This window comes from Pelodiscus sinensis, chromosome 19 (genome assembly GCF_052426305.1).
Source record: "Pelodiscus sinensis isolate ZL-2025 chromosome 19, ASM5242630v1, whole genome shotgun sequence".
NCBI lineage: Eukaryota > Metazoa > Chordata > Testudines > Trionychidae > Pelodiscus > Pelodiscus sinensis.
Window position 1 is genome coordinate 16,013,272 of NC_143070.1, and position 25,498 is coordinate 16,038,769.

Sequence of the window (25,498 nt, forward strand, 5' to 3'; positions counted from 1 at the left end):
AAAGAAAGAAAGAAACTTTTTGGTGGAAAATTTTTCTTCTCATGATGTCAATGCCCTAGTTCCTCTTTCACATAACCTTCCGTCTTTAGTCACTTTATAAAAGCAGGAGGAGGGGAGTGTGGGCACAAGCCCAGTTTTTCCCTTTAACACTCACCTCAATATTCATCATTCATGGGTCAGGCAGAAACCAAAGGAGATTTTATTGTTCATAGAAAATGCAGATAGTTAATGTCACTGTCTAGATCTGGAGAGAGTCTTTTTCACAAATGCACTTGGATGCAGAACTGCATGTTTCAAAATGAATCATGTCTGCTTTCATCATCCCACAGTTGTTCCCTTCAGTAGGATTCGCTACCCTAAACCTGGGAAACAAATAATCACTCTTTAGAATTTTGGAACAAGATTTTTAGCAGCTTTTCTTCATTCTGTCCCCCCTCGAATTTGTTCCTTACCTGCTAAATTGTTCCTTACAGAGCCCTGGTTGATAAAACAGGGTTATAGGCCAGGAAGTGTTTTAGGAGCTATTTGGCTTAGGTCTATTTCTGGGGAAAACGTGTCCATATTGCCAAATCCAACCCACAGGATTAGCTTAACTTCTGATGAAAGCCATGGACTCCTCTTTCTGTGCCTAGCACATGACATCCCTTCTGCCCGTACGTACAAGATAAAACCACTCACCGTGTTTGATTTAACAGGGAGCCGTCCAGCCAAGTCCAAGTCTTTGAGGGGGATGTAATAATGAGTCCAAGCCAAAACTGGTTTATGTCTTTGAAACTGGTTTGAATGTAAGTCTGTAAATGACATGGAAGAATGAAGTGAGTGGGGAAGGCAGATTGAATGGACAAGGTTTTAGGTAGAAACTCTGGGAATGGGGTTTAATTCCCTAGGTACCCTCTGTGACCCTGGGCCAGTTGTGTAGGTTCTGTCCTAACTGGGGCAGAATTAAGGCCTTGGTACAATCTTTGTGGTGTATGGGAGCCATGCTCTCAGCGAGGTATCTGCCTCTGGGTGGCAGAGCTTTTGTTATTTTTTGTTTCCTTTCTACTGAGCTTGTGTTGGTGTGTATAGAGCAAACCTGGCAGACACACAGCAACATGGTTCTGTGTATTAATTATTACTAGAGCTGTTCTTATTCCCAGGACACATTTCATTTACCATCTCAGCCTGCTCCTGCATCACCAGCAGGTGAGAGCCCCTCTTTGCACAGTCATCGTGACTCTTGTTCCAGGAAGTTTTGTCTTTAGACACCCAGTAGCACTTGTCCAGGTGTCGCAGCCAGTCTGGGGGGCAGAGTTTGCACCCTGGTGCCTCTGGAGGGGAAAATGGAAACATGTCATGGAGCTTAAAGTTCTGAACTTCACTGAACTCATGCACAGGCTCAACATTTCTAGTAGCCCCATTGCCTGGGCTTGGTTTGAGGCAGGTCCCATAACCAATTTGCAGCAGATGCTGCAGGCCAGGAGGGAGGACACTGGTGAAACTATGATTATCTCAGGCCTGCAATAGCATGGGGCTAATGCAGGTCAGGTTTGAATGCAATTCTACATCACATCCTCCCCATAGCTTTCTGTGCCCTGTTGAATAGCTCTTGGCTACATCTAGACTGGCATGATTTTCCGCAAATGCTTTTAATGGAAAAGTTTTCCTTTAAAAGCCTTTGCGGAAAAGAGCGTATAGATTGGCACAGATGCTTTTCTTCAAAAGCACTTTTGCACAAAAGGATCCATGGCCAATCTAGACGCGCTTTTGCACAAAAAAGCCCTGATCGCCATTTTCACGATCAGGGCTTTTTTGTGCAAAACAAATCTGAGCTGTCTACACTGGCCCTTTTGCGCAAAAGCTTTTGCACAAAAGGACTTTTGCCCAAAAGCTTTTGCACAAAAGGACTTTTGCCCAAATGGGAGCAGCATAGTATTTCCACAAGAAGCACTGATTTCTTACATGAGATCGTCAGTGTTCTTGCGGAAATTCAAGTGGCCAGTGTAGACAGCTGGCAAGTTTTTCCACAAAAGAAGCTGCTTTTGTGGAAAAACTTGCCAGTCTAGACACAGCCCCTTGTGTTTCCCTTAGAGATGGCTGCATTGCGGGTGCAGCAGATGATAGCACTGATGTCAGAGTGAGAAGAACTTGATTTAGGTTACAAAATCAAAGTAGGAAATGCTGCAGCCAGGGCTGCCCTTGCTGCTGTAACTCAACTTGCTTGTGCGTTCTCCCTGCACACTGAATGTGTGGGGAGCTGTGACAGGGTGTCTGCCCTGGACTGGTCCTTTGAGGGCAAAACCCAGCCCTGAAGTGAGGGCTGAGAGCGAAGCCCCAGCTGAGGTGGTTATTGCGAATTAAGGCCCAGCTGGGGGCTATAGAAAGAAGGGCTCCAGGAGGAAGAGAGGAGGACTTACTCTTGCTCTGGCTGGAGAGCAGAAGGGACTGGGCTACCTGTGAAGCAGGAGGCTTCTGGGTGGTAGAGCAGAACTGGGGAAGCTCTGGCCAGGCAAGTTCCCAGGCTGCAGAAAAGTGGCAAAGGCAGCAAGGCAACATCCCCTTGTTAATAATTGAGTGGCCATTTCAGACACAGTTTGCTCCTGTGGCAGGGGCTAGATCAGTGGTGGACAAGAGGCTGCCAGCAGGTCGAATGCAGCATGCAGCTGCTTCGCTGGGACGCTTAAGCATGGCGCAGAGGCAGCCACTTTAAATGTGGCTGCTGTACTCTGTGGCTGCTGTACTTTGTGCTCTGCCCTGCCCTGCCCCTTAGAAAAATATCTTTGCTCCCACTGGCCAGTTTCTGACCAACAGTGTCTGAGATTTTGCTGGCAGCAGAGACAGACAATGAAGCCTCCTCCCTACCCCTACCTCCTCCTCCCCACTCCCAGGAGCGGCCTGAGGGCGGCTGCGGCAGCTGGCACCCCAGGCAGAAGGTGTGATAACCCTCCCCCCCTCCTCGCACGGCCGTCAATAGCCGTGATGTCATCATCGGGTGCCCAGGCCGGCGGCGCCCTAGGCAACTGCCTAGTTTGCCTAGCCTCACAGGCCGCCCCTGCCCACTCCTCCATCCTGCCCACATCACAGCCAGAATCTGCCTCTGGCACCCCACCCTCTGCTTCCTCCAACTACCTGCCCCAAGTCATCACCCAAAGCCTCTTCACCCAGGTGACAACTCCCTCCCAAACCTTGCACCCCCTCCTAGAGCCTCTTCCCTCAGGCCAGAATCTTGTTCTGCACCCAGACTCCCTCCTGGACTCTGCACCCCAAGCCTCTGCTCTAGATGACAATTCCCTCCTTCTCCCAAACTATTTTTCAGATTCCGCACTCCTTCCTGCACCCCAGTCTCCTACCCCAAGCTCCCTTCTGCACCTAATTTCTGTCTCAGACTCCAAATCCCTTTGGTAGAAATGTGGCCCTTAAGCACTTTCCAAAATCTTGAAGTGGCCCCCCATTAAAAATAATTGCTCACTCCTGGGCTAGATGAAGACTGGCAGTGGGTCACTGAGTCAAGGAGGGTACAGGGGAATTGGGTGTTCCCTAGAGGGGAAATGGGGGTTCCCTCGGAGGGGAGGACCCTGAAGTGCAGAGACTGATAAACACCCCAGGGTCGAGAGACACTGGAGCAGTCACTGCTGGAGGGGCTGTGTCCTGTAGAGGACACCACAGTCCAAGAGTGATGTGGGTCCGGAACTGACATGGGAAAGACAATGGTGTCCAACGGGCAGATACAAGCTAATTCCCAGTGCTACTGGCAGGATGCTCTGTGACTGTGAGTCTACCCCATGACATAAGCCATTAGGCATATGGGCAATAAATAGACCTGCACACTGAATGAGGCATCAGCCTGGGGGAAGTGTGCGGGGGAATAGCAGGAAACCATGCAATAGAAATAGAGACTGTATCCCAGTGGTCACCAACCAGTAGATTGGGATCTACCAGTAGATCTTGGGTCTGGAGGTTGTTTAAGGGGGAGGACCTGTAGACGAAGTATACGGTTGTTCTGACCCCAGTTCTGAATGGGTGCTCCACTGCTGTTATTTTGAAATAGCTCCTCCCCCAGGCCATTCAAAGTAATTACTCCCCAGTGCTTCCCAGGGCTCTAAACCGAGGTAGGGCATCCACATTAGGGGAGCCTGCCTCAGCTAATGTTGAGGCTTCCTTGTAGCGTAGATGTGCTATTTTGGGTATTTCTTCTGAAACAGCTTATTCTGAAATAATTGCGCAGTATAGATCTAGCCTAAGTGTCTCAGTAGCCATCATCTGTGAGGCCTTGGAGTGCTAGACAGAGAGAAGTCACAACAAAATACAAACCTGCCCTGTGAAAGATTTAATTTACACCATTGGGAAAGTTAAAAGTGGAATGTTCTGTTACATGTAGCAGGAACAACTGCCCCTTCCTGAACCAGCAGCAGGGTTTGGACCTGGCTCAGCACCAGGCCCCACTGCTACCACTCAGGGCTAGTGGGTGACATGGAGAGTCTGTTGTTCTGAGGGGAGGAAGCAGGGGATGGGTCACTCCTGTCACCCCTGGCAGATTTAAAATTTCCCCAGAGGTCCCTGCCACTGGCAGCACAGTGGGGCTAAAGCACTTTCCTGCCACTTATGGCTCCATTCACAGCTTCCAGCATGTCCCTGTGGCTCCTGGGTGGAAAGAAAGTTTCCCTAATGTTTCTAGTGCAAACCGAACTTGTGGTATCTTTAAGAAGCTTTCGTGTTTCCATTGTTCAAAGCAGGCTTTTGAAACAGGAGACTGGGGAGCCCTCAGGCTGGACAACCAGGTTTGCTTTGGCTAGGAACTTTCATCCAGGATTTGCTTAGATGTGACCTCTGGAAGAGTCTCTGTTTGCTCTGGTAACTCCCAGGCAGGGGGTGCGGCTGTGGCAAGGTGAGCCTGGCACTTTTGATTCTTCATGTTGTTGTTTTGTCAGAGTCTTCCTGAGCATCAGAAGCCAGATGGGAAATGGCGACTCTTCCAGCGTTCACATCTCAGCAAGTCCTGCATGGCATTTCCTGGGCCAAAGCAAACCTGGCTCTCCAGCCAGAGGGCTCCCCTCACCCCCTGTTTCTAAGTACTTCTTCCAATAATGGGAGTGTGAAAGCTTCCGAAAGGTACCACAGGACCTGTTTACAATGGGAGAATCAGGGAAACTAATCACAAGAGTCCCAGCCAGCTGCCCTAATCAGTTTGTAGCAATAGGGTATTTGTCTTGTAACCCACACACCTTCCCACATAGTGGCACTGAGATCACTTAGAGAGGGATTAATGAGTCTGCTCTACAGCCCCAGCTAAGCCCTTCTGGCTTTTAGCTCATGCAGTAGAATCTCGTATGTCTAATTTCAGAAGTCCCAGGTTTGATCCCACCCATCAATCTCCTTTTATTGCAGTAGTTTGTGTCAGTATCCTGTGTGACCAGTAGGTGGTGCTGCAGTGCAAGGCACAGCTGAGAGGAGGAGGTGAGGTACCTGTTGAGGTGCTGGGAGATGATTCACACACAAATTGTTTCAGGCGGGACTGGAAATCTGTCAGGGCAGAGCTGCCGTTGCATTGAGGGATGAGTCTCTCCCCGGTACTGTTGTTCTCCAGGCAATTCAGAGACCCTCTGGGCTGAAAAACTTCAGAACAGCATGAGCATGAATGGCAGCTACTGCACAGGGACCAGCCGCCCATCACATACTGCAGCTTTCACATTCAGAACTGGGCCCGGGAGATAGAACATGACAGAGAATAAGAGGGACTGTTGCAGTTATTACACAGTGATTGGTGTCTCCCACTCTGCCCCACACACTGATGAGACAGTGAAGCTGTAAGAGGCAGGGGCAGATTTACAATGAAACATACCAAGCCCTGGCACAAGGCCCTCCCCCCAATAAAATGGGGCTCTTAGGGCCAGGCAGTCTAGCACTGGATCTGGCACCCCCCTTCTGTCCTGTGCCAATCCTTCTGCAGTGAGGTCTGTGGGGGGGGAAGGAGCAGGAGAGCGGTAAGGCTCGTCTGCAGGCTGCAGCCTCGAGAGCCAGCAGGAGGTGGTGAGTAGTGCCAACATAGGCTGCAAGGTTTCATTTGACAAGTTCACCAACACTGACAGTTGAAAGTGCCCCGTTACAAAATATTACTTACGATGCCTTAATTGATGAATTTGTAATGCTAAAGTGCATAAAGAAACCTATCTGAATATATTTGTTTTCAAATTGAATAAGTTTCTTCAGAGGAAGTTAATTTTTATTTTTCCATTCATACATCATCGATGGCATTATATTTTAACACATTTTTCACATTAGCTTAATGCAGATACAAGCTTTCATCTAGACCAGAATTCCTCCAAGAACTCCATTCAGGTGGACTGAAGAAAGGTTATTCTCCAAAGCATTTTACCATAGTTAGCTAAAGGTACATATAATATTTGGAAAGATCATGAAGTGGTCCACGAGACCCTCAGCAATTTTCAGGTGGTCCATGGAAAAAAAGTTAGACTCCAAAAGCCATCAAGGGAGACCTCATTTAATTTTCATTTACTTCTGATTAGTTATATTATAGAGATAGGGTGAAGAAAAAAGAATGAAAAACAGGAGAGGCAGGAAAAGTGAATGTTCTTTTTCTTGGCTGCAGCCCCAGCAAGGGCCCCAAAAATGAAGCTGCGCATAAGGCCCCACTAACTCTAAATCCACCACTGATAAGAGGGTTGGAATCAGAAATGTGGGAGGTGGGGAAATTCCTGGGTGTAGTTTTTCCCACAAATTAATTTGGAAGTGCTTACCCCAAATGCCCATCCCTAACACAGCTCCCGCCATGACGAGGATCCCAGCTGCTCCCAGCTGCAGAGCGAGCCAATGCCAGCGGGGACACGGAGGATGATCTGTAAGAGGCAGAGTTTGGTGAAACGTCTTCAGCACATAGAGCAAGAAATAACGGACTTGCCTGTGCAGCACCTGCCAATTGGCATTTATATTCCTCCTGACATAATAGCAGGGATAATTAAAAACCTGTCAGCTAAGGGTCACTTCACACTGAATGCACCCAGTGATGAAACAGAGCAAAATACTGTAAAGGTGGAGAAAATACCAATTCCTAGTGTCAATTATTGAACAACATGATTCCAGCCCACTTAGGGTATATCAACACTACAAGGGTATTTTGAAAAATTTTAGAATAATAACTCCCAAAATAACTACTTTGAAAGAGCACGTCCACACAATAGAGAAGCCTTGAAATTAGTCTGAGGCAGGCTTCCCTAATGTGGACACACCAGCTCAACTGAGAACCCCAGGAAGCACTGGGGAGTAATTACTTTGAATGGTCATAGAGAGGAACAATTTCAAAATAGCAGCAGTGCAGTTTTCACACTACGGCTGTGTCTACACTGGCATCCCTTTCTGGAAAAGGGATGCTAATGTAGACTTCGGAATTGCAAATTCCATGGGGGATTTAAATATCCCCCGCGGGATTTGCATTTACATGGCTGCCGCTTTTTTCTGGCTTGGAGATAAGCCGGAAAAAAGTGGCAGCCATGTAAATGCAAATCCCGTAGGGGATATTTAAATCCCCCGCGGAATTTGCAATTCCGAAGTCTACATTAGCATCCCTTTTCTGGAAAGGGATGCCAGTGTAGACACAGCCTACCAGTATTTCTAAATAAGAGTTATTCCTTATGAAATGAGGGTTTATTATTGCGGAATAAGAAGCCAGGAATTTTGAAATTATTTCAAAATAACGGGCTTGCTATGTGGATGTTCAACTTATTTCCAAATAATAGGAGCTACTTTGAAATAATACTGTAGTGTAGATGTGCCCTTAGAGTGGTGTATATTTCACCACATTGTATAGCAAGTCTTTGCTTCAGCCCCTTCAGGCCATGTTCTGACTTTTGGTTCTTAACCTTTCTGGGGTCAGGATACATTTGTAAACCCCAATGGCCTGTCATGCCCCAGTAAATAGCATTAGTGCAAAACCAACCTGCCTTACTAAATATTTGAACGCCACATAATATACTCATTAGTGTAACAAGTGTTAGCACACCATACATAACTCACTATACATAACTCAGTAGCTGCAGCTCCTGTCCCATAAGGCTGTCTGGACTTGACTCCCTGCTCTGGGTATCATGACTTCTAGGGTCACAATGCTGCCCAGGTTTGGCCAAGCTTCTCTGACAGGCGTGACTGGGGTATAAAGGCCCAAAGATTTGAGGATTTGAGAGTCCAAGGGCGGTAGATCTGTAAACTTTTCCAAAGCTGCAGAGACATACGAATATCTTCTAAGGTCTGTTGATTAGTGAGAAGGTGCTGCAGGCCACCCCTGGAATAGGTCAACCCTCTTAGCTTCCCAATTCTTGGGGGAAGGCCCCTGATAACCCTGTCGCTCCTGGTGACTAGTAGCATCCACAATAAGGGAATCCAGAGGTGTGAATATAAATGTTCATACCCTTTAGAGGGCATGAAATGGTGCCTCTCATTATGGTTGGCAATTGATGTAATGGAGAAAGGGGTCGTCACCAGGTCTCATAATTGTCAGAAATTGTTTTTTTGAGGGACCGAGCAAATTGGGAGGGACCAGAAGGGGTTAAAATGTCAACCCTTGGGTCTGTCTCTTTGGTCATGTCTTCTGCTTTAATCCCCAGATTCTGAATTGCTCTGTGGAGGAACTTAACATTCTCTAATGCTGGGGCCACCAGAGTGCCAGCTAGCACCTTGGTGGGTGAAGACGGTGAAACCATCGCTAATACCCGGGCATGCTCTCCACCATCCATCCCAACAGTCCCTAGGATTTTGGAGATTTTCTGGTGCTGAGAGAGGCAATTGTCAGTGCAGACGGTGCTGTGGCTACATTGGTGCTGGTCCCTGCTACATCAGTGGTGCTGGTCCTGGGTCGTGGGGGAGAGGAAGCAGTGCTGACAATAGTGTGGATGATGGTAGTGCCAGGACTGCAGGTGCTGCAAATGGTGCCAGTGTGCCAAGGGGAGCAGATGCCATTCGTAAAGGCATCGCTGTGTACATGGGAGCTGAATGTCGTGGTACTGTTGGAGGAGGAGGGGGAAGAATGTAGCCAGCGCCACTGAAAACATTGCCCCCGGAAGCCACCTTGGGTGTGATGGAATGCCAAGGGGGTCCAGAAGGGCCACCGTGTCACGTTTTGCCACTGCAGATGCCAAGAGGCCTGAGGTTGCCGATGATCATGCTTGGATCTTGGAGATTCCAACTCCAATCCTAAGGCCTCTGATATCGATGATCAGGGAGGTGCCGAGCTTCTAGGTGTCAATCAGTGGGAGTGTGGCAATTAGTTAGGTTCTGTGTCTGGCCATAGAGGTGCCTCTGGGTTTGGAGATGGGGAATGTTTAGACATCATGGGGAGTTACCATCAGGACTGCACCTGTGGGCATGTAGGCACTACTGGCCTTGGGGACTTCTCTCCTCTGGAAAGGAAGAATGGTGCTGTTAGGTGCATCAGATTTTTGCCACTGCGAAGGCCTCCAGTGTTGATGGGTTCAACAGGTGCTACTGTAGTGGGCTCAGGGAGCATTGCAGCTGTGGACTCAACCTTCCTTCATAGGTAGACATCAACGTGCACCTCTGTGGGGTGTTTCAGGCGTGGACCTCTCAGGGTTGCACATCCTTCTAATTTCTTCCCCTTCTGAGGCACCAGCAATCGAGAACGGCACCTTATGTTTGCTTCTCTTATGAACCTGTGATGGTGCCTAGAGGAGTCGTCCTCCATCCCTAGAGGTGTTTAAGTCTCGGCTTGACAAAGCCCTGGCCGGGTTGATTTAGTTGGAATTGGTCCTGCCTAGAGCAAGGGGCTGGACTTGATGACCTTCTGAGGTCTCTTCCAGTTCTATGATTCTATGATTCAGTCCTAAAGTGGATGATGGCACCAAAACGTTCCACAATGATGAGGTGGTGCGCGGTGCTGGGTCTTCTTGTCCTGGGTAAGACTGTGGGTGCAGAGCCACCTCCATCAAAACTACCTTCAGGCTCTGTTCCCTGCCCTTTAGGCTATGTCTATACTGCAGCGCTATTTTGGGATATCAGAGGTATCCCAAAATAGCTATCTTATGTCTTAACAGCAATTCCTTTATTTGAAAATATAACGGGCTCACCATTTCGACGTACCTGTAAATCTCATTCCATAAGGAATAAGGGACATTTCGGAATAGTGGGTTATTTTAAAATTTGGTGCTGTGCAGACAGTGTCAAATTATGAAATAAGCTATTTTGAAATAAAGTTGAAATAAGAATGATATGCAAATTGCGTATCATATTTTGACCTACAGTGCAGCATAGATGCACCCTCAGGGTGTGTCTAGACTACATGCCTCCGTCAACGGAGGCATGTAGATTAGACAGATCGGCAGAGGGAAATGAAGCCGCGATTTAAATAATCGCGGCTTCATTTAAATTTAAATGGCTGCCCCGCTCTGCCGATCAGCTGTTTGTCGGCAGATCGGGGCAGTCTGGACGCGCCGCTGTCGACAAGGAAGCCTTTGTCGATCGGCGCAGGTATGCCTCGTGGCTTCATTTCCCTCTGCCGATCTGTCTAATCTACATGCCTCCGTCGACGGAGGCATGTAGTCTAGACACACCCTCAAAGTCCTAGGGCAGAGCCTGCGGCAGATGTTGCAGTGATCTCTTTCATGATCTTTACCCAAGCACTCTAGACTGGAGAAGTGAGAGTGACTTTTTGGCATGTGCATCACACGAAACTCATATCTTTTAAGCCTCAAATAAAGTAGCCATGACTCTTTATTGTTAAGGGGCACTTAACAATAACTAAAAACACTAAATCTAACTTAAAGCGATAAGAAATGAACAGCAGCTGTGTGCACAAATCTTATAACTAAAAGTGACTAAATAATTTGACATTTGTTCCCACCTTTCACAAAGGTAAATGAGCCCTAACAGACAATCATTCAATCTAGATGTCATCAGTTGCCTGGTTTTTTTGTCAGCATCACTGCCAGGGTTCCTGTTAAGTGCAACTACCCAGCTGCTTGATGAGCCCTGACTCTGGACTCAAGGATACAGGCACAGAGCTTCCTGGCTGGGGGAGGGACACCCCTCTCTAAGCTGCAGCAGTTCCCTGTGGGGAAGAGAGAAGAACAGCTCTTCCAGCAGTTAACTCAATGACACGAAAAGTGTGTGTGTCTGTGTGTGTGTGTGGGGGGGGGGGGGGCATCCTGTCTCCCAGCTGGGCAGTTGCAGTCAGGAGAGGAGAGAGACTATGTTGATCACAGCAGATGGATTTGCTTGCAGCTACTTGTGAGAACCCAGCGCTCTCCCCCCATGCTGGAAGGGGGGTAGCCGACTGCATGGGGCAGATGCAGGAAACGAGGTGGTTGGCTTCTGGCATTAGTGAGACTGGGGTGGGGAGTTTGTTTGGGGAGTCCTGACTCTCATCTGAGCTGCAGCAAGATCAGGCCCCCTCACTCTCCACACAGTAGCCCTAGCTGGCTGAAGCTGCAGGTGCAGGGGAAAAACACAGGACTCTCTTCTGGCCTGGAGATCGGGGGAATAGCAGGGAGGGTAGCAGGCTGCACGGGGGGTTCCAACATTTCAGGAGGATTATGCTGGTATGCTACAGCATGGGGGCCATGTGGATACATGGGAAATGGGGTGCTGCTGGGAAACTCCATTGTCTCTTTAATGCATCAAAGGAACTTAGTCTAATACATCTTCCCTTTTCTTGGTGGGGCTGGAGTGAGCAGGGGTTGTTATTAATTACCAACTGATTGGTGACATGATTACAAGATCTGAAATATACCAGAAAAATATGATGGGGGGACGGGGGGAGAGAGAATAGTGTAGTACCCTGTTATTTTCAACTGTTAGACTTCTAGAGCCACACAAAAAATTGTGAATCCTCTGCAGTTTTAGAACAAAATATTTTTCACCCAGTGTCAAGAGGGAAAGATAAACTACTTTTGGCCACATTGAGGGTATGTCTACACTACCCCGCTAGTTCGAACTAGTGGGGTAGTGTAGACATACCCTGAGTGTGTTAGCAGGCTGCCATCTGCCTGGAAATGTTAGAAAGACTGGGCTAAAATTTAGGTAGTTTGGAGGGATGTAGTTTCACACAGTCAAAGAGACTAATATGACACTTCTTTGGTGGAGCTTATTTGATTTTGAAATAAAAGCACATTTCAGGAGCATCTACCAATATGGCTGATAAACTCTCCTGTGAGAGATTCCCAAACTCAGCTAGTTAAAACAATCTGAGTTGTATTATGAATGGATGTGTGTGATATTGTTTAGAAATGTGTATGTTTCTTATTAACTATTTTTCCTAGACATGCAGGAAGAAATCAACAGTCAAGGTGGACCCAATCTAGACTAGGTTGCCTAGAACCATCTGTGATTTGGGAAGTATGTAATGAATGGAGGGTGGAGGGGGGTGGGGGTAGAAGGAGTACTACCCTTTTCTGGACATTCCAGACATTCAGTTAACTAAAATCTTCTCTTGAGGCTTAACCTAACCCTAATGGTCTTGCCTGTCAGAGTTGAAGCCATAGAGAGTGGATCCTAGAGAGTCCCCAGGAATGCTAGGGAAGCAGGAAGTGATTTGGCAGGAAATTAGGAGAACTAATGGAAACAGAATGAGGGCTTTTGTATTGGCAGCAGTGACCTTCTTGTTCATGTCTTTGTATGACCAGAGCAGACCTGGACAGACATGAATTAAGCCAAAAACCTAGGTATGGAGTATCCAGCAACATCCAGGCCCAGGGAAGGACTAAATCTTGGAACAGCAGATATGTGAGTAGAAGAGGGAATGTTTAGTCAGACGTGATCAGGTTATTCTCTTTATTGTGGATTTGCTGGGCTTGTCCTTGCACAGGTAACTACCCCCTTACACTGTAACTTTCCAAACTAAATCCCAGGGAAGTAAGTCTGTAAATTAATCTTTTTTTTAGTTGCTCTGTAGCACCTAGCAACCAAGTAATGTTTCATCAAGTGTGTTTTCTTTGTTTTGTTCATACAAATCACCCTTTTAAGACCAGGATCTGATTCCTGTGCCCAAGAAGGCAGGAAGTTCTGTGTGCATGTACCTAAGACTGAAAAAACAACTACTAAGACAAATAAAAGCTGTTCAAGCTCTCTGCAAAGGAAGTTAAAGAGCTTGAGAATGCCTCACAGGAAGAAATTCCCAACTGTGCCTTCAAAAGGATTGCGCATTTGGGTGGTGGCAGCAATACCAGTCCAAGGCCAGGGAACCTGTCACCATGGGGAGTTTTTAAACAGAAACCTTTAGTGGGTTTCTCTTTTGTGGGTCCCCCACATTCCCCACTTAGAGTACCAGAGTGGGGAACAGCCTTCGCACACATGGAGTGGTCTCTGTTGGGTCTCTGTTGTCTCAGATGGGTCCATACTGACATGCTCAGTATGGTGAGACTGTCCTGCTATTCTACCTGGATGTTGGATGATTCCCCCACTCCCAACATGGTAGGTGTGGGGTTGGGGTCAGGCTGCTTCAGCCAAATGTCTGGGCCTGGATTGAGGCTGCCGGGAGGGGCTGGGGATGGATCAGGCTGGGCTGCTGTGGCAGGAGCCAGGTCAGGACTGAACTGCCTGTAGCTGGGTCTGGGCTGGAGCCCTGTGGCCTTAGCCGGTTGGAGAGCAGGCTAGTTTTAGGTTGGGGATGGTGGGGTAGCCCTTCCCCAGCTGTCACAGGTCCCTGGCCTGTTGGCCTCTTTAATCTTCTGCCAGTGCAGCCTGCAGCAGAGCAGAGCTCTTGCTGGAGCGGGGCTGGATCCTGCCAGAGCAACATACCAAGACTTAATTTTACCTCTTAATTTCATCCTGCACTCTGCCATTTTCTTGCCAAAGAAGGACGTTGGACGGGATTTGGTACCGTTTGTTCTTGATACCGTCTTGCTACTAATTGTCACCTGATTAGCTTCTAGGTCTGAACAAATTCATTGGTTGGTCATTTGTTTCAATATCTGTCCAGGTATTAGATTGACTGGTCTGTAATTTCCTGTTCCTTCTCCTCTGTCCCCCCTCCCGCTTCTTTTGGAGACAAGTGCTTTGTTTGCTTTCTCCAGGCCTCTGGGACCTCACCCCTCTTCCATGAATTCTAAAAAACTGTTGCTGGTTCTGATATTGCTTGGGCTATTTCTTAAATCCTATCTCATGAATTTAAACAGGACCTGTTGACTTGGATGCATCTATCTTACCTAACCAGACTTTAACCTGTTCTTTCCCTCTTCTGGCTGAAAACCTTTTCTCCATTTTTGTTAATATTGGGTTAAGTTAATCTTTTTAGCGAGGACTGAAGCAAAAAAGGCATTAAACACCTCAGCTTTCTCCATATCGTCCTTTATTTGCTCTCTTTCCCTGCTAAGTAATAGGCATACATTTAGCAAACAAATAGATAAAACTCAAGTTTTAATTTTTGTTTTGTTCATTTGCCACTTTGAAATAATTACTAAGTTTGAAACACTAAAAGTTGAATCCTTTTTTAAAAGAATAATTGCCACTGTCTCGTTGGGTTATCACTTCACTGTACTACCCTGAAGAGGAAGATTTAGCTGCTACACTATTTTGTCAGTTGTAAAAGAGTATAATCAAGATGTTAAAGTTTCAAATAACACTGTTTTCCTGACATTCTTTAATTGCATTATAATTTTTAATTTATATTTTGCACCTTTTAAAATCAAGGATTCTTTGTCTTACTGGAACATGAACAGATTTCAAGGGGTTGTGACCACACACCTTTTCTTTCTGGATACATGGCAGGGGTACCATAAAGCTTGTAGTCACATGGAGTCAGAGCCTGGAAAAGCCCGAGAACCCCTTTCTTAACATTTAGCTCACTGCTTTGTCTCTTTGTTATTCTGATACGTATTTTCCCTGCATCCACTCATCCTGACTATTATGTTCCTCCCTGAGAGTCATCTTTAAGTTGCAACTTTCCAAAATGCATTTGGTATGAAACATGTGTTCTCCTCTTTTGCACTCAGAGATACAAGGGAAGTTGAGAATGTTGTTCCCATTTCAGAATCCTGGACAAAATCCCTTGGTTACCTGTAATCTTTTACAATGGTCTGGAACACTTTATAGACATACAAAACTGTTAGATGGGATCATGGGCTTTTGTGGGCACAGCCCACTTCTTCAGATGACTGGAGGTTTGAGTTTAAGATGTGCAGACCCAAAATAAATAGGAGAGAAGGGGAGGGAGAGGAAAAAAGGAGGTGGTGGGAGAAAGGGAGCAGAGGGTGTAGAAAACTCAGGAAGGTAGAGGGAATCAGTAAGTATCTGAAGATTGGGTAGTTAAAACAAAGCAGATAAGAATCAAAGTTAATTGATAGTATCCTTCCTGACACAGGAATCTACACAAAGAGCTGTTTGCACCTTCACAGACTATTAGGTAGATAATGTCCTAAACATCCTTCATCACAATTGAGTCCTTTAGCATGTGAATTGAATTTGCGGATGAATTCTAATTCCAATGCTTCTGTATGTATCTGGCTAGTTGAATTGACAAGACAGCCACTTAAGATTCTTTTTAAACAGTGATTAGGAAGATTAAAGTGTTCCCCTACAGGTTTCTGTATGTTTCCTTTACATATATCTGATTTGTGTCCATGATTCTTTCTTGCGGAGACCGTCCAGTTTTTCCAATATATATATATATAGTAGTAGGGCATTGTCGGTATTTGATGGCACGGTCTCTGTGAGAAAGAATCAATGGACTTTCATTGGAGGCCAGAAAATCCTTTTAGATACACTATATCATGGAGTATGTGTGGCAAAAAGAATCTGCACCAATTTACTTCTGAAGACAATTCAATCTTTCCTGTTTCTGCAGCTTCCCGGATTCCTTCTGTTCTGTTCATTCTTCAAGATTTGCCCAAAGACTTGCCCTTCAGCTCTGACAGCCCAATAAAGTAAGAACTGTAAATTCACTAGTTTACTTCAATCCTCCATGTATGTATGAAAACAGCACAGAATAACATAATCGATTGCATTTGAAATTGTGTTTATATAGGCTGCCTCTAGCTACACTTGTAGTGTTGTGGCTGTATTAATTGTACTAATATAATGAAATGTTTAATACTCCTTTATAGAAATTCTGTATCCAGTTCTGACAATAGCAGGGAATTTGACATGCTCTGAAGTCCCACACTATGAACATTGGCTGTAGAGCTGCTCCTTGGTTCTAAAGACCATTGTCTCTAAACTCTCAGAGCTATAACTTAAATAAAGTACAGAGATTCCATTTTTCTAACCAAATCATACAAGTACAAAACTAAGAAACCAAAGACTTACTGAGTTGCTGAGATGGAAGTGATGGCCTGGAAGAGACTCCCAAAATGTTTAAATCAGCATAAACTATTTCACCCTCCATGCTACGCACAGAGGAAGGAGAGTGTATACAGAAGAGGACAGAGTATAAGAGCAGCCTCACTTCTATCTGAGCGAATGTCTCCAACATCAGGAAGTGTCTGTCATCGATCTAAAGCTGTGTACTTCCTTTTCCTCCAGTGATTTAAGATGTCCAGGTACCTAGCTAATAAATGAAGGCATGTGAGCTACTGACCAGTCTCCGTTGGGCTTTAAAAACATGCAGGACAGGAGAGCTATTTCACATTCAGATGTTCAGGATTTCACAGTTATTTTTCAGCAATACAAGTAAGCTGATCAACTTAGAAGGACATCCCTGAACATTCACATGGCAAGAAAGTCTCCTCACAGCACAGCGGTGGGAAATAGTCAACTGGCAGATTGGTGCAGATTCTTTCCAAACCTTTCAGTGGCACAGACATCTCTAATTTATACCCTTTGCTATAGTTCTCTGTGTGTTTTTGGGGACTCAGCCCTTGTGCTAGTGAAAAACTCTGCTGCAGGGGGTGGCTGAACTGCCTCATACAACCTCAGCACTCACTGAAGTCCCTGGGAGCAAAGGGCACCCAGCCCACCTTCAAATAGGGGACTGGCAGCACAAAAGTCAGTTCAAAGACAATTGTGTAAAAATAACAGATCCCAGGCTCTTTATTTTCCTTCTGCTTTTGAGCATTTAAGATGCACAGGGGTCACATTTTGGAGTTTTCTGCTCAGCCACAAGGGGCTAGTAACAGAGAGTTACCCTGGTGCAGTAATGACGGTTCTTTGAAATGTGTGCCCCCATGGGTGCTCTACTATAGGTGCTGGTGTGTCCTCGTGCCGGTGATTGTGCATGTGTCATGGCATCTCCATTCCTTCTCTATCTTTGATATAGTCCTAAGGAGGCTCCAAGTAGGGAAGAGGGTTGGTCTTGGTGCATCCCATGGGATACATATCTTAAAGAACCCTCATTACTGCACAAGATGAGATTCTCTCTTCCCTGGGGTACGTCTAGACTACAGGCTTTTGTCGACAGAAATTTTGTCAGCAGATCCTGTCGACAAAGCTTCTGTCGACAAAGAGCGTCTAGACTACATTCAGTTCTGTCGACAAAGCAAGCTGCTTTGTCGACATGACAGTGTAGATGCAAAGGACAGAGTAGATGCAATAATGCCTTCCATTGACAGAACTCTGTTGACAAAAAGCGTTATTCCTCGTAGAATGAGGTTTACAGCTGTCGACAAAACTGCTGTGTTCTGTCGACATTATTTCGACAGAACTCAGCGGCAGTGTAGACGCAGGTATAGTTTTGTCAACAAAAGTTCACTTTTGTCGACAAAACCCTGTAGTCTAGACGCACCCCAAGTGCTGCCCCCATGGAGGTGGGATTTGGAGTGGTGTCCTAGAGACAGTGGAGAGAACAGTATATTCCACTAATGTAGTTGGGATTGGACCAGATGTTAAAGTGTAATTGTGATGGACCATCCCCCCCATGCTTTATGAACTGGACTCATGGACATGCATATACATATCTCAAGTGTTTTGAGTGAATCATTTTGTGTAACCCATCAATCTTCATGTCACGATCCACTGGTTCTCTTTATCTTACTCTGTTGTATGTATCATTTGTGTGAAAAATTAGACACAGGGAGTGGGGAATAATTTGTGAGTTTCAAATGTAGGAATGAGAGACAAGGAGGGTGTTTCCCTCAACTGTTAAATTATCTCTTTGTCCTTCAGCCTGAGCAGTGGCTGGTAGGGAGTGTTCTCAATCCTTAACAAAAGGAACAGGAAAGCAGAGGCCTGGGTCTGTTGGCTGGGCGGCACCTGAAGGGGCCCCAGGGTGTGGAAGAGAGCCCTGGTTTGGAGGGGCAGCTGGAAAGGAGGTTTTAGGGTGAGTTTGGTTAAGTTTGTACTGAGGTTTGAGCTACATGGACTTTTATTGAGCTGAGAGAAAGACCCACTTCTCAGTTCAAAGAGACTGTTCAATATCATTCGCAGGATGTGATGGAAGGTGGGAAGTTGTACCCATGTGGAGAATTTCTTCCACTTATTGGTACAAGTCCTTCAGGTAGCCCACTGGCTATTAATTGGTATTTCTTTTACTTTGTCAGAACAGCAAGTTTCAGCATTATGGATCCATAAAGAAGTCAGGCCTTGAGGTGAAGAGCTACCCGTTCTGAATGGAGACTGTGACTGTGGTGCTGGGATAAGAGGTTGAAAAGTCATGGGGAGTGGGGACTGTCAGTCACTGGAGGTACGGGAACCTGGTCTGCTTGCTTCACGATGGCACCACTTGTGTGACCTGTGCTTGGTTCTGTCGGATTTTCAAGACCACCCGATGGATCCAGGGTAACGGTAGGACCGTGTACAGGAAGGGGGGCTTCCTATTTCAGGAAAAATGTGTTGTCTAGGGATTCCTTCCTGAGGCCAGCCCCAGAGGAAAACCGGTGGCATTTGCAGCTGGAGCAGAAGGTGAGAAGCTACTGACCCCAATTGCACAAAACCTCTTTGAAGGCTGCTGTATCCAGTTCCCATTCACGCTGATATGAAAATAGACAGCTAAGATTGTCTGAAGTAACACTGAGAGTCTTTTATGTAGGGACTGTCCAGTTTGGTCAATGTATATAGCAGAGGGGCATTGTGGGCACATGAGGGTATATATTACATTGGTAGATGTAAATGGAAAGAATAAATGGACATAATTCAGATATTAGGAATGGCAATATACAAAAACCTGTAGGAGAACACTTCAATCTCCCTCGACACACAATAGGGGTATGTCTACACTACAGCGCTAATTCGAACTAACTTAGTTCGAATTAGTTAATTCGAACTAAGCTAATTTGAACTAACGCATCTAGAACTAAAAACTAATTTTGCTAATTCGAACTAGCGCGTCCACACTGATTGGACGCAGGGGCGCATTTAAGAGCAGCTGAAACCAGTTCTGGCAGGGCATCAGGTCAGTAGTTGCTTTGTGTGGCTGCTGTCTGAGGCTATCTGAGGCTCGTGCTTAAAGGGACCCCCCCGGACAGCCAATTCTCAGCTTTTCCTGCTTGCTTGCCAACCTCGCCGAGGGACAGCAAAGCGTTGGTCTCTGTGCCCGTCTGTGTCGGTGCTTCCCTTCGGGGACGCCGCCGCAGGTGGCAACATGGAGCCAGAGCTCGCCCTGCACCTTCCGGTGCACTTCAGGACTTGCTGCTGCAAGCCTGCCAGCAATGGCTCGAGGCTGCCTGGCAACACCTGGTGCACGTCAGCCCCCTGCCTCTCCACCTGGCTGCCCTGGGGGCTGTGGCGGTGCCCCAGCACCGGCGTACCCCGCCGCATCTGGCATCTGGACACCAGCACCAATTGGTGGGACCGCATCGTCCTGGAGCGCTGGGAAGACCGACAGTGGACCCAGAACTTCAGGATGAGGAGGGACACCTTCCTGGAGCTCTGCGAGTGGCTCGCCCCTGCTCTGCACAGAAGGGACACTCGCATGAGGCCCGCCATCCCCCTCCAGAAGCGGGTGGCCATCGCCCTCTGGAAGCTCTCCACGCCGGACAGCTACCGATCCATCGGGAACCAGTTCGGCGTGGGGAGATCCACCGTCGGGGCGGTGCTCATGCAGGTATGGCACTCGTCGGCCACTGCGCCGGGGGCAGGAGGGCTGCAAGGAGGGGATGGGCCGCCCAAGGACAAAGGGGGGCGGGAGGAGGCAAAAGCTCCCCGCACCGGAGGGGTCGGTCTGTCCTGGCCGTACTACACGCCACCAGTGGGGTTGCTTCCGGGAGTGGGGCGCGGGGCACTGCCAGGGCACGAACACTCCCAGCCACCCAGGCACTGTGCTGTGTCTCTCCGCAGGTGGTCAAGGCCATCAGCCGGGTGCTGCTCCGCAGGGTGGTCTGGCTCGCCGACCCGGATGCCGTCATCCGGGGATTCGGCACCCTCGGCTTCCCCAACTGCGGGGGGGCCATCGACAGGATGCACATCCCCATCCGTGCCCCGGAACACCAGGCGTCCCAGTACGTCAACCGCAAGGGGTACTTCTCCATCCTCCTGCTGGCCGTGTGTGACCACCGGGGACAGTTCACGGACATTAACGTGGGCTGGTCCGGCAAAGCCCACGATGCCCGGGTGTACCGCAACTCCTCCGTGTGCCAGCGGCTGCAGGCCGGGACCTTCTTCCCCGACCGCCACATCAGGGTCGGGGACGTGGACATGCCCGTGTGCCTGGTGGGGGATGCCGCCTACCCACTGCAGCCGTGGCTGATGAAGCCCTACACGGGGCACCTCAATCCCTCCCGCCAAGCCTTCAATGCCAGGCTGACCAGGGCCCACATCGTGGTGGAGGGGGCCTTCGGGCGACTGAAAGCCCGCTTTCGATGCCTCCTCACCCGTCTGGACCTGGCCGAGCACAACATCCCTCCCGAGGTGGCAGCATGTTGTGTGCTCCACAATTTATGCGAGAGAAAGGGGGAGGCTTTCCTGCCAGCCTGGATGGCTGAGGCTGATCGCATGGCTGGACACTACGGTTAGCCCCACACCGCCGCCATCTGGGAAGCCCAGCAGGGGGCCGTCTGGATCCGGGAAGCCCTGCGGGAGAGCTTCCTGGTGGAGGAGGAGGACTGACCTCTCCCTTGCATGCCCCACTGGGGCCTTCTTCCACCCTACCCCCCTTCCCCTTTCCCCTCCCTACCTACTGTCAAATAAAGACACCTGTTTTTCAAACAAAAACGTCTTTTTATTTCACATAACTGGGGTGGGGGGAGGGAGGAATGAGGGTGAGAGAGGGGAGGAGGAAACCTGGGACGAGGGAGCTGGAAAGGGAGGGAAGGGAGGAAGGGAAAGGAAAGCTCAGGGGTGGGGGTCCGGCTGCCTTTCCTGTCTTGCAACACTGCGGGTCCGGGGGCGTCGGTGGGGAATGGTTGTGGAGGGTGGGGCAGGAGGGACGGGGGGTGTGGAGGAAGCAGGAGCAAGAGCAGGGGGAGCAGGAGGAGCAGGAGCGGGAGCAGGGGGAGCAGGAGCAGGAGCCGGAGCAGGAGGAATTGGGAAGCGGTCGAGCAGGCTCTGGAGGTGGCCTCGCAGGGCACAGCCCTGCTCTTCCAGTGCCTCCAAGCTCCTCTAGTGCAGCCTCAGGTCCTCCTGGACCCAGTGCTTCTGGATGCGGAGCTGGTGCTCCAGGAACCGGAGGTGCCGCCTCTGGTAGTCCTCCTGGTTCCTGGCTCTCCTGCTGGCCCAGGCGCGGGCGGCTGCTGCAGGCGGGGTGGTGCGTCCTGCAGGTCCAGTTGCTGCGGCTGTGGTGAAACAAGAACAGCAGTCAATTACCCCAGGGGCCCAGGTGTGTGAAACCCAGCCCCCCTCTGCAAGGCCAGGGCCCTTGCAGTATCCCCAGCTGCTGCTCCGTGGTGGGCAAGGCCCAGGCGCATGGTCCCTGGGCTCCCTCTCACCCCAGCCCCCCATACACATAAGGGGAGCATGATGGTACTCACATGTGGACGCCTTCCCGGCCTCGGACGACACAGGCGAGCAGCTCTGTGGAGTGCCTCGGGGGTCCTGGGTCCTGGGCAGGCTGCCGGCAGGCCCTTGGCTCTCGGAGCCCTCCTCCTCCTCCTCCGTGTCTGGGAGTGGTCCCTCTGCCTATCACCTCCCGGGGGGCAGGGACGGCATGAGCCCCCAGGATGCGGTCCAGAGCCTGGAAGTGGGGGCACGCCTCCAGGTCAGCCCCTGGCAGGCAGGCCCAGGAGTAGGACTGCCGCAGGTCCTTAATTTTCCAGCGCACCTCGTCCCGGCTGCGCTGGTGGCCCCTGGCGGCCAGGCTGGCAGCTATGCGGCCGTAGACAGCCGCGTTCCTGTGGCTAGTGTGGAGATCATGGACATTGGAGGCTTCCCCCCAAACCTGGATGAGGTCCACGATCTCCGCGCTAGCCCACGCGGGCGCCCGCTTCCTGTGGCCCCAGGTAGGGTCCTGGGAGCCGCCAGGCTGGTCCCGGGAAGAGGGGGAGGGGGGAAGGGCTTCGGGTGGCTGGCTCATGGGGTGTCAGCTGCTGGGTGTGCTGGCACGGGTGCTGGCAGCCTTGCAACTGGCACAAACCCTGTAGCCAGCCCGTGCCCCTTTAAGGGCTCCGGGGCCGGGAGAGGGGCAGTAGAGTTTCCCTGGTGTTGGCCAGAGTGGCCACCAGGGAAATCTGGGAAGGGCTAGCCTCCCACTAGTTCGAATTAAGGGGCTACACACCCCTTAATTCGAACTAGTAAGTTCGAACTAGGCTTAATCCTCGTGGAATGAGGGTTACCTAGTTCGAACTAAGCGCTCCGTTAGTTCAATTTAAATTCGAACTAACAGAGCGCTAGTGTAGCGCCTATGAAAGTTAGTTCGAACTAATGTCCGTTAGTTCGAACTAACTTTGTAGTGTAGACATACCCTAGCAGATTTAAAGGTAGCCATCCTGCAGCAAAAAAACTTCAAGGCCAGACTTCAAAGAGAAACTGCTGAGCTACAGTTCATCTGCAAATTTGACACCATCAGCCCAGGATTAAACAAAGACCCTGAATGGCTAGCCAACTACAAAAGCAGTTTCTCCTCTCTTGGTGTTCACACCTCTAGATTATCTGCTAGAAGTGGGCCTCATCCTCCAGACTGAATTAACCTCATTATCTCTAGCCTTATTCTTGCCTGCATATTTATACCTGCATCTGGAAATTTCCACTACATGCATCTGACGAAGTGGGTCTTTGCCCGCGAAAGCTTATGCTCCAATACATCTTTTAGTCTATAAAGTGCCACAGGACTCCTCGTTGCTTTTGCAGATCCAGACTAACATGGCTACCTCTCTGAGACAGAATTAGTAGTGACTGGTGCTTACCTGTAAAATATAGACATAGTGGCTGTGTCTAGACTGGCAAGTTTTTCTGCAAAATCATCTGCTTTTGAGGAAAAATTTGCCAGCTGTCTACACTGGCCGCTTGAATTTCCACAAGAACACTGACAATCTCATGTAAGATCGTCAATGTTCTTGCAGAAATAGTATGCTGCTCCCGTTCGGGCAAAAGCCCTCTTCCGCAAATTATTTGCACACGAGGGCCAGTGTAGACAGCACAGTACTGTTTTGTGCAAAAAAGCCCCAATGGCTAAAATGGTGATCGGGGCTTTTTTGTGCAAAAGCGCATCTAGATTGTCACGGACGCTTTTCCGCAAAAAGTGCTTTTGCGGAAAAGCATCCATGCCAATCTAGATGCTCTTTTCCGAAAATGCTTTTAACGGAAAACTTTTCCGTTAAAAGCATTTCTGGAAAATCATGCCAGTGTAGACATAGCCAGTCTGTATGCTGTATGGATAGTTATGTGAAAGTAAGTGTCATAGAGGTCGAAGACTAAAAACCAATCTTAGCAGTCATCATACTGGCATTAAACAGCAAAAGTGACCATTGTGAATCTTTGATTTGTTATGTGTTTGCGTCTTCTGAGCTATAGTATAGTCTCCAACCCCCTGGCTTCTTCTGGGTGAATAAATATGTTGAATAGAACCCCCTCTTCCTTGGGAGGGTAAGAGGACTGAGTCTATGACCCCAATTTGCAACAGATGTTGAATTTCCAGTTGTAATAAGTTCTTGTGAGAGGGGTCCCTGATGAGAGATTGGGAATGGGGAGGAATGGACATGAAGGGGATAGAATAACCTAAATGACCGATCTCTAGAACTTACCAGTCAGATGTTATCTCAGTCCAGCATTGGAAAAAAGAATCCTAGTCAGTGAATGAATTGCAGGTAACATGGTGTAGATCAGTGGTTCTCAAACTTTTCGGCATCATGCCCCCCTTCTTGATTTTTTGAAGAACCCGCACCCCCCCCCCCCGCCAAAAAAAATAGCAGCAAAACGTATTGAGGGAAAAAAAGGAACTGAGTGGGGCAGCAAAACTCAATGGGGGGGAGGCTGAGTCACCTCGTGCCCCCTCTGGAATTTCTTCACCCCCCTCAGTTTGAGAACCCATGGTATAGATGGTGGTATGGTGAGGATGTGGCTCAAGCCTCAACCCAAACTTTCAGATTTACTGTTTGGATGTGGAAGGTTGGCTTGCAGTAGATTATTATTGCCGTTGCAGTCTGGCTTTTTGCTGCCTCTGTCTGACATCATAGGGCTTATGTGTTTGTCTGTGTGATTCATGTGGCCTTGGATAGGGGCTGTACCTCTGGTGCTTGCTTGGCTGAGGTCCTGAGAGCTGTACATGACTCTTCTATGGTGTGTAAAAGTGTCATCAGTTTTACTGGCAAACAGATGTGGCTTGTCAGAGGGTAGGTCGTCTATTTCTAGTTGGAATTCCATCAGTCTACCCGTGGCTTGGAACCCCAGTGTTACAGGTCACAGTGGAGTTGTCATGTCCAGAGCACGATGTGGCACATCATGTGGTCTTCTTGGACGGTCTTCTTGGAGGTCCTGGAGTTTCAAATAGCTTGTATGATAGCAGTTGGCTAGGAGTGTTGAGTAATTAGCCACATGCAGTTGTAGAGTTGCTGAGGAATAAACTTGTCTGTCAAGTATGATCCTGAGTCTGATGCTAAAGTAGTCAATGTTCTGTCCCCGGCTGGGGGGCAGGGGTGAAATCTAATTTGTTAGAGCAGGGGGTGATTTCAGAGCCATTCTAAATAAAGAAAAACACAGGAGAGCTAATCTGCCTGGAGTTGAGTAAAGCATTTGATACAATTACACATGGGAAATTATTAGTTATATTGGGGAAGGTGAGGATGAATACAAAAATCAAAAGGTGGGTTAGGGAACTGGGTAAAGGGAAGACTACACTGGGTCAAGTTGAAGAGAGGTTACTGGTGGAGTTTCTGAAGGATCAATCTTAGGACCAATTTAATTTAATATGTTCATTACTGACCTTTGCATAAAGAGGGAGTGTGCTAATACAATTTGTGAAAGACACAAAGTTGGGGCTTATTGCCATTTTGCAGGAATGGAATATACTAGAAGAGCTGGGTGACCTTGAAAACTGGACTAATAGACATAGAATGAATTTCAGAATGCAAATTGCAAGGGCCTAGCATGAAGAATATAGTTTCACTTGGAAGTGATGGAGGAGGAGAAAGACCTGGGAGTACTAGTCAATCGCAAGATGACTGAGCTGCCGGTGTGGTGCAGCTATGAAAAAGGTCACTTCAGTCCTAGGATGAGTCAGGCAAGGCATTTCCTGTAGAGATGGGGAACTTGGGAAATGCTG

General features: G+C 48.4%; 1 protein-coding gene across 1 annotated transcript in view; it reads right to left on the minus strand.

Annotated features, from left to right (window-relative positions):
- Positions 1 to 238: 238 nt before the first annotated feature.
- The window catches only part of LOC149522215 (killer cell lectin-like receptor subfamily F member 1), a 33,323-nt gene continuing 8,063 nt past the window's right edge, over positions 239 to 25,498 (minus strand). The window contains exons 2-6 of the mRNA XM_089771508.1: positions 6,735 to 6,833; positions 5,443 to 5,592; positions 1,156 to 1,310; positions 679 to 791; positions 239 to 362 (exon numbers count right to left, since the gene is read on the minus strand). Coding sequence (XP_089627634.1) covers positions 239 to 362; positions 679 to 791; positions 1,156 to 1,310; positions 5,443 to 5,592; positions 6,735 to 6,833 — 641 coding nt within the window. The remainder of the gene's footprint in view (positions 363 to 678; positions 792 to 1,155; positions 1,311 to 5,442; positions 5,593 to 6,734; positions 6,834 to 25,498) is intronic.